At 41.2% G+C, this 12,997-nt stretch overlaps 1 protein-coding gene across 1 annotated transcript in view; it reads right to left on the bottom strand.

The window, feature by feature from the left end:
• Positions 1-4,440: 4,440 nt before the first annotated feature.
• Positions 4,441-12,997, bottom strand: part of grin3bb (glutamate receptor, ionotropic, N-methyl-D-aspartate 3Bb) — a 31,407-nt gene continuing 22,850 nt past the window's right edge. Inside the window, 7 exon segments of the mRNA XM_034699701.1 lie at positions 4,441-5,486; positions 5,686-5,753; positions 8,397-8,561; positions 8,863-9,014; positions 9,602-9,711; positions 9,894-10,026; positions 10,029-10,038. Coding sequence (XP_034555592.1) covers positions 4,667-5,486; positions 5,686-5,753; positions 8,397-8,561; positions 8,863-9,014; positions 9,602-9,711; positions 9,894-10,026; positions 10,029-10,038 — 1,458 coding nt within the window. The 3' untranslated portion in view covers positions 4,441-4,666.

Below are 12,997 nucleotides of genomic sequence, written 5' to 3'. Positions count from 1 at the left end.
AATGGAGTGGGAGGCGGAGCTAATGCGTGCCCTGGCACTCTTTGCTGAAACACCAGGATTTACTAGATCAGGCACAAATCAGCTCTGCGGCACTGACATATTGTGACGCTCACACTTCATGTGGAAATTGGAGGTAAGCGGACCTCTTGACTGACTCCCCTAAACACACCGTTGGCCAGCTCATCTCACACACGTTTGTGTGGTTAAGGAGGTGGAGCTTGAAATGAGCCTCAGTAGCAGCTGATAGGGGGGCTGTTAAAGTGTAATATTTTCTCTTAGTGCCTCTGCTGGATGACCATCACCTGAAACTCATCAAACTGTGTCTGTCTGTCCAATAAAACCAGAAAAACAATTTTAACAGAGGGAACCACTCAAACCATAGACTCGTGTGTGTGTGTGTGTGTGTGTGTGTGCGTGTGTGCGTGCGTGCGTGCGTGCGTGCGTCTAAAACAAACCCAAAAAACTTCACCTTCACCTTGATGCTTAGTCATCATGGCACCCTGAGTAGGGTCCAGTCCACATCAGAACAGAACAGCTAGTGTTATGTTTCCTCTGCCCGTTCCTCCACTATTCTGATAATCCAGTTAACACAGCACTGCCGGAGCCTCATTGGTCAACAGCTGTCAATCCTGGTTTTACAGCCCATTTCGTAGCATCAAATAACTAATTCAAACTAAACTAGTCAGAGAAATGAACGTGACATAAATCAGCACGATAAGAATGAACTATAATGGCAGAAAGCATGTTTGACAAACATTTATTTGACCTGTTTTGGATTTTATAATTTGACCTGTGTCCCATCTGTTAACATTGAGGAGATAGGGTTTGTGTAGAGAGGCTGTTAAGTCTGGCTCTCCCAGACACACCTCTGCTTTATGGACAAGTTCATGGTATTCAAAGAGAAACATAATAGCATGATGTGGGCTCAGAGTGTAACATATATGGCTGTTAATGCATGGCAAGCTTAAATGCTACTTTTCAGAACCTAACTTATCAAGAATACATCTAAAACCGCAACAACCCAGAAAAACAATCCCCTGGTCCACAGTCCAGCTTTTTCCAGCGCACATTGAGATCTGTGGTAAAATATACTCCCCAGCAACATCCAGCTGGGAGTGAGCGGAAAGGGCAGCATAGATCAGATTCATGGAGTCCTGGTCACCTGTGTTCAGTCCCTCTGATAGCTGCTGACAGAATAACAAGAGCGTTCCCTGGTCAAGCCGGGCAGTTGAACTTTAGGTCCCTTAGAATAAACGGTCCATCTTATCACACTTCCTACAAGGGCAGCGTGGGTCAGCTGTCAAGCTGTTTGGGCCAAGAGAGGTCAGAGCTGCCATCTCATCCCATACGGGTGGTATATCACACTGTGGCAGGGATTGGGCAAGCCTTCTGCAGTCTGTATTAAACTGAAGGACACAACTATTCCATTCCCTTTTCAGAAATTGGCAGTAATCCTCCACTGCAGGGATAGCTACTGAGTGACGGGCCTGAGAAATACCTGCCCAGACTCCTTCTGATGAGCTCAGGGATTCAACTGGAGTTGTGAGTCCCACAATCTTGGCACTACTCAAAACCCTAGAAACCACAAGTGGAACTAAGCTTCTTAGTACCAGTACAATGGGGTAAAACCAACTATCCCCTCTCTGCACACAGAAAGTAGGAGAAAGAAGTGTTCAACTCAGAGTCAGTTACATGTTTAAGTTGTGTTTCTGTCTTTTATAACCTGTGTCCTATAACTTGGGTAGCTACTCTACTACGTCAACATATGAGAAAAGGGGAATGAAAAAGCTCAACTTATAAAAGTCCCCCCCCCCCCCCCCCCGTACAGTGTCTGCCAATAGGGAAATTAGCTAAATATGACCTGAACTATTTTTTAACCAAACTGTAAACATGTTTATTTCTACTGTAGAGATCGGCTTCTTGCATGGGTGCGTTAGTCATTTCCAGTGCTTCTGCAGCCAGCCTCAAGTGGACACTCAAGGAACTTCCTCATCTGCTTCTTTCTCACCGCTGGAGGTTGCTGCTTGGGTCGGTCAAGTGACAATGTTGATGTTATGGTCTCAAACATAGAAGGATGACATCATTCGGGGTATGACCATAGTGACATCATCAAACACACCCAACAAGGTGCTGATGGCCTAGCGGTCTAAGTGCCCCATGTACAGAGGCTGCAGTCCTCGTTGCAGGGTCGCCGGTTCAACTCCTGGCCACGACCATTTCCTGCATGTCTTCCCCCAGTCTCTACTCCCCACATTTCCTATTTCTCTTCAGCTATCCTATCCAATAAAGGCGAAACAGCCCAAAACTATATTTAAAAAAATAACACACACCTGACAGCACCTGTCTGATGAACTTAAAAAGTAAAAAAACTTCACGTTAATTGAATTAAACTTTAAAGATAAAAAGTAAAAGTATAGATCTTATCTTTTGGATGAACTGTAATTAATTAAAAATAAAATCAGAAACATCTTCTTTCCTGATCATGTTTTTATTTATTAATCATCCTTTAAACAGCATCAATCAAACAGTCTTTATTAATATCAACCTAATGCTATGATGTCAGTTATGACATGAAACATAAAGATCAGGTTTCACATTAACTCATTATACAACTCAACAGGTAACCTTGATTATTTCACTTAAGCTGGAGCTCTTGGAAAGAGTTCATGTTCTGTGCACACCAGAACCAAATCTTCTGCTCACAGGTGAAGAGTTTTTATGGTAGACCTGAATGAGACGACAGGAAGTACAGAAACTTCTCTCTAATTATTGCTTCATGAAATGATTGTATTTGAAACCATCTGCTGAGACTCAGTGTCCCAGGATCAGGTCCAACATGACAGAAGTTTTTCTGATCCCAGTCTTGTGTTTTGTTTGGTGCTACGTTCACTGCCAGTAGTTTTTTTTGTCCCCTGAGCCTCCTGTCAGTCCTCAGCCTCACAGCAAGTTCAGTTTCAGCATCACCAGAATCCACAATGGTCCCTTAAACTGGGTCTAAACTCAGGTCTAAACTCTGGTCTAGACTCAGGTCCAGATCTGGGTAACTGCAGAAATTTTAAACTGTCTGAGGAGGATTTGTGACCAGACCAGAACTGATCAAATTTATTGACTTTAGTTTAGTTAGTTCATTAAGAATTAAATAGTTTTTTAAAGCTTGAATTTTGAATCCGAATAATGCATTTTATTATTTTTAACATTAAACATCTGAGGGAACCATGGAAATCTCATAAAAATCTTCAGAGATCGTGCGCCGTTCGTCTAGTGATTTAAGTGCCCCATGTGCAGAGGCTATAGTCCTCAACTCTGCACTCCCACATTTCCTGTCTCTCTTCAGTTTTCTTATCAAATCAAGGCAAAAATACTTTAACAAAGAAACCATCAGAGATAACTCTGAGCTTCAATGTTCCTACATTTTAAAGTATAACATAATACAAATTATCTTTTACAGTCAGGAACAAAGCAACATGAAACTATAAAATCTATATTAATGGATTATTTAAATCTGGAGTGCCTCAGATATTTATTCAGGGTTCACAAACGTTTGTAAGTAATATCCACTAAAGCTCTTCAATTAATAATCATCCCTGAAGTAACAAACATTTAAATCTGAATTATTATTATTACCATTATTATTATTATTATTATTATTGCTCACCACAGATCCATAACAAATTAGTGTGTTATGAAATATAAACATGTTATATATTGACCTGAACCCCATAACAATGGTTATAAACCTGATCACACACTTAAGTCATATCAAATCAATCCACAGAAAGTAGTTCTGAAGTACATCTAGTGACTTGTTTATTAGTTAACTTCTTCTTCTTGACAAGCTAACAAAATTGCTACTTTCTGATAGCATCTGTAAACAACATGGGGCACATTTTTAATATTGCGCTCAATTTGGAGAGCAGTAAACTTTAGATTGGTGGTCAATGTTGGCCGGTCACCAGCAGAGAGAAGACCATGATAGGATGAAAACAGAAACTAGTGAGGTATGTGAAAACACATGAGGAACTAGGAGAAAGAGACATCTAACAAACTGAAGAAAACAGACAAAGCAAACACAACACAACTCTGTATGAGAGAGAGTTACAGGACTGACTGAGAGAAGAAAACACCAACAGAGGAGTAACAAGAGAAGGTCCTGATACAGTGCTGCTGTTATTTTCTACTTCTGTTAAGAATTACAACAGAAAAATTAATGGAAAGGAAAATTTTCAGTGACTGTGGTATAAAACAGAAAAGCAGGATCATGTTTGGACTTAAAACCTTTTTAACTACATTGTTTTAACAAAAATGCATTTCAAATACATAATTCATGTATAGTTAAAAATCACAGTTTGCGGAGATTATGAGTGACTTCATTATTTTTTTAAATGGAGTTATCACTGATGTTATTTTGTAACCAGCTGTTTCACTGACATCAGGACCACAGAGTGATAGGGCTTTTATTGTGGAGGGAAGATTTTTAGCAACCTTTCTCTCTGCTGCCCCTATGGGAAAAAATATTCCAGTTTGAAAATGAACAAAGCCTTACCGAAGCACCGAACGCTTCCTGGTATGTGAGACATAAACATAAACCGTAATTATTTTTAGTTTATTTTCCTCTCATCAGTTTAAAAAGGCTGCTTTGTGCAGTGGGTCACATGACCAGAGAGTATCACCTCCTCTGATTGGCCAGTCTGCTCTGGAAAGGCCGGACTTTGGAAAGAACTTTGTGGGGGTCTGTCATGGTCGTCACACACTTAGTGTTGGCAGGCAGTGTTGTGACTGGGGCAACAGTAGGTGGTGGTCTGGGAGGGACAGGTGTTGGTGTTGTTGTTGTTGTTGTTGCTGTTGCTGTTGCTGTTGCTGTTGTTGTTGTTGTTGATGTTTCTGTTGCTGTTGCTGTTGTTGTCATAGTAACTACAGTAGTGCTGTTTGTCTCCGGGACAGCAGGTTTGGTTAGAGTGGTCTGGATCTCTGCCCTCCTCGCCAACGCCGTCCTCAGCTTCTCCCGCATCTGCTCGATCTGCTCCTGGAGCTCCTCCAGTTCACCAGGCTGGGGCGGGGCCACAACAGCAGGGGGAGGAGCAACAATGGAAGAGGGAGGATTTGTTATGGGGAGAGGGGCTTTAGCTCTAGAGGGAGGGGCAGAGGTTTTAGGACAGGAAGATGAAGGAAGGGACAGCACCAGACTGGCTAATGAAGCTGGTCCTCCATTCTGACAAACACTGCTGTTTGGCACCGCTGGTTTCTTGGCTGGCCTCTCTTCCTCACCTTTGGCTCCGCCTCCCTTGCCATCAGTGTTGGCGATGCGAGCGAGTAGGCGGCGGGTGTTGAGCGTCTCCAGGTTGAAGTGGACTCGTTTGAAGTCTTTGGCGTCCTTAACAGCAGCAGCAGCGTCCTCCTTAGTTGTCTCATTATTCCACCTGGCAGATGCCCCAGGGGCCGGAGGGGCAGGTAGACCCGAAGGGGGCGGAGCCTTCTGTAGGTTACAGCTAAACACAAACAGCGAAACAGGTGTGCTGATAAGATAACCTGTTTATTAGAATTTGGAGAGTCAGAAGACATCAGGATGTTTATTGTCCATCATCAGATTCCTGAACTTTAAAAATGAATAATTGAAAACATTCATCTGTTTCTGATCCAGATGTTTTTGATATTAATTATTTAAATGACATCAGACTCTACACAAACCTCTTCTCTTTCTCTGCTTGCTGCTTTTTTACGTCATCATAGGTCATGTTGAGAGCTCGATGGATTTTCTGTCAAACAGACCAGAAAGAACATCAGCACAGCTCCATCCTCCAAATGTTTCTCACAAACACACAGAGAAATACATTTTTTAGTTCAGATGTCAAGAGTTTGTTCATCTGTGAACTAGATAATCCTCAGATCCTCATCTAAAGCCTTAAGAACCCTCAAACCCTGATAAACTCCTGACATTCTGCCACTGTGCTGTATAAAAACTCTAACACTCAATCTACAGTCTGCACGACCATCTTTTCATTAAAACCTCCTTTGAACCCTTAGAGAGACTCTTCCACATCTCACTGCTTCATGAAGCACTCTTAAGTTTGAAGTCCACACTAAACCACAGACTGAAACTAGTTTTTACACAAATTTCTAACTAATTACTCAACTGTATTAAATACCTGATTCTGATTGGTCACTTTTACGTAACAATGTTTTTAAAATTCTTAATAGGGAAGGAGGAGGTGCGATCTCGGACTTCAGCTCATCAGTTGTTAGGTTGGGGCTTTCCCCTTTATCAGCTGTGATGTGAGGTCACAGCAGCGGCTTTTCTGGGCTGTGTTGGATCAATAAGTAAGAATTTGTGCTTTTTAATTGATAAGTAGGGGAGAAAATATATCAGCTGTTTTACAGGTGTGAATTTAACATCAGAAGAGCCCCTTGAGGATGCTCTGCCTCCTTTCCGCTGAGAGTCCAGGTCCGCCACTGGGTTAAGGTAATGGAAACTGTTAGGGTTAGGGTTAGGGTTATGAATAGGGGTAGGGCTATGAATAGGGTTAGCGCTATGAATAGGGTTAGCGCTGTGAATAGGGTTGGGGTTAAAGCTATGATTAGGTTTAGGTTTAGGGTTAGGGTTATGATTAGGTTTAGGGTTAGGGCTATGATTAGGGTTAGGGCTATGAATAGGGTTAGCGCTATGAATAGGTTTAGGGTTAAAGCTATGATTAGGTTTAGGGTTAGGGTTATGATTAGGTTTAGGGTTAGGGCTATGATTAGGGTTAGGGTTATGATTAGGGTTAGCACTGTGAATAGGTTTAGGGTTAAAGCTATGATTAGGTTTAGGGTTAGGGTTATGATTAGGTTTAGGGTTAGGGCTATGATTAGGGTTAGCGCTATGACTAGGGTTAGGGCTATGAATAGGGTTAGCGGTGTGAATAGGGTTAGGGCTAAAGCTATGATTAGGTTTAGGTTTAGGGTTAGGGTTATGATTAGGTTTAGGGTTAGGGCTATGATTAGGGTTAGGGTTATGATTAGGTTTAGGGTTAGGGCTATGATTAGGGTTAGCGCTATGAATAGGGTTAGCGGTGTGAATAGGGTTAGGGTTAAAGCTATGATTAGGTTTAGGTTTAGGGTTAGGGTTATGATTAGGTTTAGGGTTATGATTAGGTTTAGGGTTAGGGCTATGATTAGGGTTAGGGTTATGATTAGGTTTACAGGACATCTTCAAGCCAGAGGAAGTTGTGGAGGAGTTCCACTCTTTTTGAGACTTTGTATTCATTGTGTCAGCCATGGATCCTAACACTGATGTTTAACGTGTTAAACGGATCTTGGCACCTATGTGTCATCTCCTGAGATATTGTAGACTGCCTTTGAAATTGTGTTTTAACCGCTGTGTCTATTTTATGTTAATGTTATTCCTGAGAAAGACAGTGCTGGACAATGTTCCTGCCTGTCGCTGTCCACTGGCGTCGGTGCTGAACCATTCATTAATCCATGCAGTAGTGCTGTGTGCTGTCCTCGGTGCAGCTGAAACATTTGAACTCGACAAACTCGACAAGCAACCTGCTGCCTTTTATGGGATGTCTTTCATCAATAAGTGAGAATTTGTGTTTTTTATTGATAAGTAGGGGAGAAAATATATCAGCTGTTTTAGAGGTGTGAATTTGACTATCAGAAGGGCCCCTTGAGATGCTCTGCCCCCTTTGCGCTGAGAATCCAGCTCCGCCCCTGGTGTTGATTAATCTTCAGTGTAAAGTAACACTGACATCCAGTGGTGACATTGTCAACAACATGTATTGTTTTAGCAGAACTCTATTACTGTACAGGTTAAATTATCCTGGCTCATGTAAAATGACAGTGTGTGCACAGATTTGCGTGATCATACATTTTTAATGGATGTAATCTATCACAAAGAAATCAGTGCTGACACTGAACAGCAGGTAAAACCCTCTGCTCCTCTTCATTCTCTAATTTTCATATCTTTCAAAATGATGCACCATGACAACCAGTGTTTTACAGAGGACTGTACACCTGCTCAGAGCTAGGAGTCAAATTTAAGATGTCACTAATGCTTGGAGCTTGGACCTTGGGGCTAACTCAGGAGTGCATTCCCCCAACAAATTTGCAAAGTGTAAAGTCCATCCTTAACTAGAAATTGTGTTCAACCACGTTTTGAACTCGCAGACCTGGTGTGACCTGGTGATAATCAGTGCTCTCTGGTCAGAAACATGATCAACTGAGCTCTGAGATGTTTTGATGTTTCAGGTGTTGGGAATGACAAATTTGTTATTCCCAGCTAAGGGTAGATGACAGGTTATTCAGAGTTTATCTGTCTGTTATCTGTCACATTTCACTGGTTACCTTCATCTAGCCTCATGGGTCACTCTGACCGCCCTGGTTAAAATCTAAACCAGTAACCTTGCTCACAGACTCACCTGTGAGGTGTGCAGCCAGTACTTCAGGTTCTGTCGGCGGCGGATGTGCGGCAGGACGAGTTTGTAGAAAGCGTGTTCACATGCCAGAGTCAGCAAAGCCCCACCCACTCCGACACACAGCAACACGAACAGACCCGAGAAGTGACTGATCCCCATCTGCAGAGTCTGAGGGAGAGGAGGAGGAGGAGGAGGATGAGGAGGAGGCGGAGAGGAGGAGGAGGGAGGAGGAGGAGAGGAGAGGAGAAGGAGGAGGAGGAGAAGAGGAGGAGGAGGAGGAAGAGGAGGAAGAGGAGGAGGAGGAAGAGGAGGAAGGAAGAGGAAAGAGGAGGAAGAGGAGAGCTTTACCTTCCTGGCAGTAAGTAAGTTGAGTAAGTGGTCAGGAGTTGGAGGTCAGTGGTTGGAAGGTAAAAATGCCCAAAAAGAACATAAATAAAAAACATTTTAATGCCCCAAATAGCAGACTGACCTCAGTCACAGCGAAAACTCGGTTCCCACATGGCACCACTTTGTACCACTTGTCATGCAGCAAATCCATGTACCCTTCTGACTTGTACCTGCTGATGAACTCAGAGATGTTGGAGGTTAAAGGTGAGTTCTGGGGCAGGCCGATACCGTAACCTGGCAACAACAACAAAACGAACAATGAACATCACATAACAGTGAGATGTGAACGTATTCTTTGTCGTCATTAAACCTCTTAGACCTCTGGGCCCTGGGGTTTGTCTCTCAGGCTGCAATCAGACCTGTTTTAGGAGTAAAAGAGAATACACATCAGTTTTATCTTTAGTGTGTGTGTGGGTGTGTATGTGTGTACATGTGTGTGTATGTGTGTAAACTGCTGTGTTGAATGTTAAGTTAAAGTCTCTCTCTGATGAAATCTGATGAAACTTTATGACAGGAAGTGAACTGCAGAAACACAGACGTTCTGATGTTTCTATCCTTCTGAGGACCTGGAATCATCAAGAACGTGAAACTGTCCTGAGATCAGCATGTAACGTGACTCTGATACACACACCTGGTGATCAAACACACACACACTGCACTGTGATACATCCTTGACTGCAAATCAGTTTTAATTTTAATATTTCATTTTCACAAATCACTGTTAGAGAGATAATGTCCTCATTCCCTGAGCATTACCCTCACACACACACACACACACACACACACACACACACACACACACGCACCTCACAGTGTCTCACCTTCGATGGCAAATGGTTTCCCAACAGTTGCCAGTTTACAGTCTGCGTCGATGGAAACTTCGTAGTCGAGTAAGCTTTGTCCATGATGAAAGCATCGAGCTGAGGAGGATCTCCTTCAACACAGAGCACACCTTACTATGGCAACCATTGCATCACTATAGCAAACAGCATCTACAGTAAGAAACAGAGCAACACTGTTACTATAGCAACATAAACTTTGGCAACTTTGTGAAACTTTGCTGTTATGATCTCAACAGGTCTGATGTGTTCTGGTCGGGTTTCAGTCTCTTACTTGAGAGTAGCGACGCCTTCAGGTGTAGTCGGTTCATTGAAGCGTCTCATGTACTCGTGCATCTCAGGGAAACTTTTCTTCATGTAATCCTCAGCACTGCTCTCCCTCACTGTTCCGAACCTGAAACCCCAGGAGGGTGGTGCAGCTGGGTCACCAACGAAGAAGAAGAAGAAGAAGAAGAAGAAGAAGAAGAAGAAGAAGAAGAAGAAGACAGAAAAAAGATAATAGAAAAAATTACAAAAAAAAGTTAATAACAAGTTTAACACTTTAATGCTAAGTGATAGTGGCAAGATAGAGTAGTCAACAAAGACTTGTGTAGAGCAGATATGATGTGGGATATTGAAGATAATGTAGAGATACGGTCAAGATAAGTGTAGTAGACCGATGATTTAAGATTGTGTAAACATGTCAAGAAGAGGACAAAAGGATATCTGGAGATTATGAAGAAGTAGTATGATGTGATAGCGAGTAGCGAGGGACATAGAGAGTATAGCAGACACGTGTGGAGATGGTGTAGAGATGATTAAGAGGCATTTTGTAGGTGTAGAGCTGATGCAAGGATTGACACTGCCCATCAAGTCACCCGAGGTCATGCTTCCTTTCTGTTTATCAGTTTAAAGTATATTACCTGCTTTATTTTGATAAATTAACTTTTGCAGTAGTTCATGCAGGACAAATAAGTCATACAACTCAGCTGCTGTGATTTGTCAAGCTGCAGTTTGAATCATTGTTTTCCAATCCTATACAACCAATCACAGCTCATTCTAACGATTAGGCGGTCGTTGACCTCCTGATTGTGCTCACCTGTGTCTCATTTCCCCTGATTGTCTGTGTATTAAATCCATGTGTATTCTCCCTAAAGCTGCCAATTTGTTGTATGTTCCCTTGAGTCACCTCCTGCCAGCTTTCTTTCTTTCTTTTATACAGTGGGACAGGCAGTGTGAGTGGTAACAGTAAAAAAAAACTTGCAACCAGGCGTTTCTTGAAGTGTAGGCTCATTTTTTATTCAGCCAGTTATATTTAGGGAAAACACACAGTTTGCTGGGTTCCCTGTGATGACAAAAGAAAATTGAGAAAAATTAACATCAGGTTCAAAGGCTCTTTTTGGCCTCAGGTCACAAAACAGTGTAGATGTAGAGCGCCATTTCCCTGCAGCTCCTTTTAAAGCTGGTCACCTGCTCACTTGGCCAATCAGGCAGCAGCTCCCCAATCGTGGAACCTACTTCAGGTGAGGAATGAGGAGGACTCAAGAGGATGTGCACCTTCTTCTTGACACAAACAACAGCATTAACAAAAACTCATAATGTGCATTAGACCTCATGACTCTTTCTTTCTTCTTTCTTCTTTTTTTTCTTTCTTTTCTTTTTCTTTCTTCTTTTTTTCTTTTCTTTCTTTCTTTCTTTCTTTTCTTCTTCTCTCTTTTTCTTTTTTCTTTCTTCTTTTTTCTTTCATTCCTTTCCTTTCTTTCTCTTTCATTCCATTTTCCTTTCTTTCTTTCTTCACTTCTTTCTTTCTTTCCTTCTTTCTTTCTTTCTTTCTTTCTTCTTCTTTCTTTCTTGTGAGTTTTTCCTTCTACTTGACCATTGCCTGTTGTTTGACTTTTGCCTTTACCTGCCTCTTTGGATTTGTTTGCTGTATGGACACCTGGACTGCCATAAAACATTGCCTTTAATCACATCCCCCTGCGTGTGCCCACATTATAGGTCCATTTATCTTTTGCGTGTGTGTCAAGGATAGTGTAGAGATGGTGTCAGGGAGGTGTAAATTTAGTTTAGAGATGAATACAAGAGGGTAGAAATAGCTTAGAATGGTCTAGAGACGATAAAGAGATAGTGTAAGAGTGGCTTAGAGATGGTTTAATGATGATATAAACATATTGTAAGGATAGTTTAGAGATGATGTAGAGGTTATTCAGAGATAGTGTAGGGATGGTGAAGAGATTAAGAGATAGTGTAAGGATAGCTTAGAGATAGTTTAGGGATGGTGTAAGGATAGTTTAAAGATAGTTTAGGGAAGTGTAAGGATAGCTTAGAGATAGTTTGGGGATGGTGTAAGGATAGCTTAGAGATAGTTTAGGGATGGCGTAAGGATAGTTTAGGAGAAGGTGCAGATATGATAAAGAGATAGTGGTAAGTAGTTTAGAGGTGGTGTTAAGATATGGTAGAGGTGAATGTATCAGCATTATCTTTATCAGCAAACAGAGCGTGGCTCAGATTCAGTCATTATTCCGAAAGAGAAGCTCATCTCACAGATGGCCGATTATTAAACCTTGGAGCTCACTGCAGCCTTGGCTGTTTAAACACTCAGTGATGCGTTTCATGCTTCAGTTAGCTGCTGAATTAAAGTTTAATTAAAACGAGGCAGGTGATCTACAGAACAAATTTAATCTGTCATTATTTCACCACAGGACATGGGAGTTAAAAAACAGTCTGAGCTGCAGTCAGCCAAAGAACACCCAAAGATTTCACCAGTTTCATTAAGCTTCCTCCTTTGTTTTAACTGACTACTGTATTGTTATTGTTATTATTATTGTTATTATATTAGCTTCATATTCTTTTATAATTGATTTAAAGGTTATTCTAGTGTTTTTTTAATCTCTCAATAGTCTGGCTCCTTCTTTACCAGATTTGCTTTCATTGTTTGAGCCTGTGATAGTGATAGCCCACAGGTCTTCAGGTGGTTGACTTTGATTTGTACCAAAAGTCAGAACAAAAACTCATAAGGAGGCAGCTTTTCATCATTACTAACTATGCCTGTGGAACAGTCTACCTGAAGATCTTTGTTGTCTTACTTTTGCTGACACCACTTGGATCCTATCCCAGATTGATTGGTTGATAACTTTTAAATTAGTTTTATTTGATCATAGTTAATGTTACTTTATTTTATTTATTTTGTCAAGTGTAAATTTGAGAGTGTTTTATCACCTCACACACTGTAGTATTTAAATTTTATTTGATTGTCATTGTGGTCACTGAATTGTTTATTCGTTATTTATTTCACTTTTATCTTAATATAAAATTACTATCTAAGTATTTTTTTATGTTATTTATTACCTCCATTTTGTTTGTCTTAGCTTTCTACTTTAATTTTAATTTAATTTTATA

The sequence above is a fragment of the Notolabrus celidotus genome, chromosome 2 (assembly GCF_009762535.1).
Source record: "Notolabrus celidotus isolate fNotCel1 chromosome 2, fNotCel1.pri, whole genome shotgun sequence".
In the NCBI taxonomy this organism is placed as follows: Eukaryota; Metazoa; Chordata; class Actinopteri; order Labriformes; family Labridae; genus Notolabrus; species Notolabrus celidotus.
Note: the sequence above shows the minus strand (reverse complement) of the source record. Positions and strands in the feature narration are given on the sequence as shown.